The sequence below is a fragment of the Macrobrachium nipponense genome, chromosome 7 (genome assembly GCF_015104395.2).
Source record: "Macrobrachium nipponense isolate FS-2020 chromosome 7, ASM1510439v2, whole genome shotgun sequence".
Taxonomy (NCBI): Eukaryota; Metazoa; Arthropoda; class Malacostraca; order Decapoda; family Palaemonidae; genus Macrobrachium; species Macrobrachium nipponense.
Genome location: NC_061109.1, coordinates 100213636 through 100216135, shown reverse-complemented (window position 1 = coordinate 100216135; position 2500 = coordinate 100213636). Strand labels below are relative to the sequence as shown.

Below are 2500 nucleotides of genomic sequence, written 5' to 3'. Positions count from 1 at the left end.
ATCATGAAAGTTAGGAACGTGATAAATCCATAAATAAAGATATATGCCACGAAGGAAAATAAACGACGGAGTATCCGCGAGACCTTTCGAGAAAAGTAAGTTGTATTAAAGCAGATTCTAAAAGATTTTGTGATAAGACATCTCTTGACCTTGCAATTACTGAACTACCAACCCAATTTATTTGGTGGTTGTTTTCACTTTAATGAATGAATATTGCATTAGATGTTTGCCCAGTTTTTACAGAACATTTATGCTGGCTTAGCCATACTTCTAGGCCCTTGCTAGACTGTCCGAGATAAAATGAGGGACAATCCATACATGGAATTTTATATATTATGTTGTTGCTTTCTCTGGGGCCATTTGTTATCAACATTCCTTTTAGTGTGTTATTATAGGAAAAAAACAAGGTTGACATTAAAAGCTTTTAACAATGATTTAATGGTTTCAAATCTGTTAAAATAAGGCAAACTGTAATGGATTTGAAACCATGTCAGATGATACTAGTATACATAAACTTTTTATTAAATAAGGTAATAATTTGAGTTATGGCTCATATTATTCCACTGGGAACTACATATTGCATTGGAAAATACTAGTTTAATGTCAATAACTAGTACTGGAAAGTATTTGCTACAGCCCACTGAGGAAACCAAACTTTGTCTTATTTAAAATTGAGATGGCACTATCAGGTGAAATAATACATAAATAAATAGACCTGCTTATATACATTTCCCATTCCCTTATAACAAAAAAAACTAATATTAAAGATAACGGGAAATTTCAGCAGTACATAATTCATTTTAAATGTTTCCAAGTAACTATGACAAAATAAAATGGAACACTTACTTTATAACTAAGTTGCAAATTAAATATAGGGAAAACTGCCAATCACAGTCATTACTTGTATGAGAAGTTAAGCTAAAGGTTAAATTTTGTTTTCTACTCTGAAAATTAAAATGATCAATGTGTAATGAAAAAACTGACTAATTAATGATATTTAGTAATGAATTATAGCAATTACATTTTTAAAGCATTTTCAAAGTTGACAGGAAAATCTGCATGCATGACATAGCCTATTAGCCTAATCCAAAATCCTCACCTTGGAAGATGTACATTCCTGCTACCTGGATTCATTAGTTATACCTAACTGCAACAATATTAAAGCTCAAGACTAAGCATTTGGTCAAACTGCAGGAGCTCTAATGATGAAAGTGGTGGTTTATCTTACAATTTAAAAGCAGTTGAACATCACTTAAATACATAAGAGTGGTGACTCTTGGTTCTTTCTTTCACTTTGATTTTGTTCACTTCCTCTGGCAGTATTATAATGAAGCAAATGTAAAGAAATTAGGGTTTTCATGCTGGGGAAACTCAATTAGTATTAACTTAAAAGTATAGCTTCCTATGCAGAAAGATTAACAGCTCAAGGAAAAATACCTTTGTGATGATAGTGAAAGAGAATGGGAGGTTGTGTTTGTATCATGGCTTAGATGGAAGACTTCAATGGCTGCCTGAGCAACATTGTCAAGCCAAGCATTTAGTTCCTGAGGCTGAGTGCGCTGCTGTTCATACATAAGGTGCAGATCTAACCATGAAATGCGAAGTGTCCACTCATCTAGATCCTGTACAAAAGCACATCTATTAATATGGATAAAAGATAAATGTTCCTTTCCTGTGTAAAGTTATATCACAACAAATAAATAAATCTAGTAAGTTGTAAGAGATATTTTCTAACTTGTAAAAGATGGGGTAATATTATATTTTTCTATTACTTTCTTTGCGCTGATAACTGCCATTATTTTATTATATTTTTCATTTACTTTAATATTACTGTCAGATTTAACATTCTATAAATATACTACCTATTCTCCGCATGGTCTACCTATATAACCTGAAAACTTTCTTTTCCACTCCTCTTTCCCCTCTGCTGTGCTACCATCAGCCGTATGTATCAATCCTCTTTTCTCTGAATATATCTCTATCCTCCCCTGCCTGTTTTCTGCCAGAGTTAGATGGCTCTTTCCTTTGCTCTAATTCCCCTTCTCCAATCTTAATCCCAACAACAAATCTCACTCTCACTATCTATAACTCTTCCCAGTGTCATACTACACACCTCTGTTTCCCATCGTAGCCTTATCATAGTGATCTTGATATTCTTATCTTACTTTATTTTTCACTTTCCTCCATGTTTGTCGTTTAGTACTTTAACTTCGTAACCATCATCTTGCTATACTTTATTCTCTAATTTGCTTGTAGTAATCTGTTGTGTTAGGCATGTCTAATCCAATATAAATAAATCCTATTCCCCATTTAGACCCCTTACTGAAGTATCTAAAATAAACATCTGGTTTTAATTTTTTCTAATAACTTGCTTATCTATATAAAAAATTTATTTTAATAAAATTAATTGGACTGTTAGATTTTATTGATTTTATCCCAAGCTTATGGTCTAAAAAGTCATTACACATTTAGATCCCCATATTATGGGAATATTTCACCT

The 2500-nt window shown here is 32.3% G+C and overlaps 1 protein-coding gene across 1 annotated transcript in view; it reads right to left on the bottom strand.

Moving 5' to 3' along the window:
- LOC135217784 (mediator of RNA polymerase II transcription subunit 12-like protein) overlaps window positions 1-2500 on the bottom strand; it is a 375610-nt gene that overhangs the window by 125404 nt on the left and 247706 nt on the right. The window contains 1 exon segment of the mRNA XM_064253813.1: window positions 1438-1622. Coding sequence (XP_064109883.1) covers window positions 1438-1622 — 185 coding nt within the window.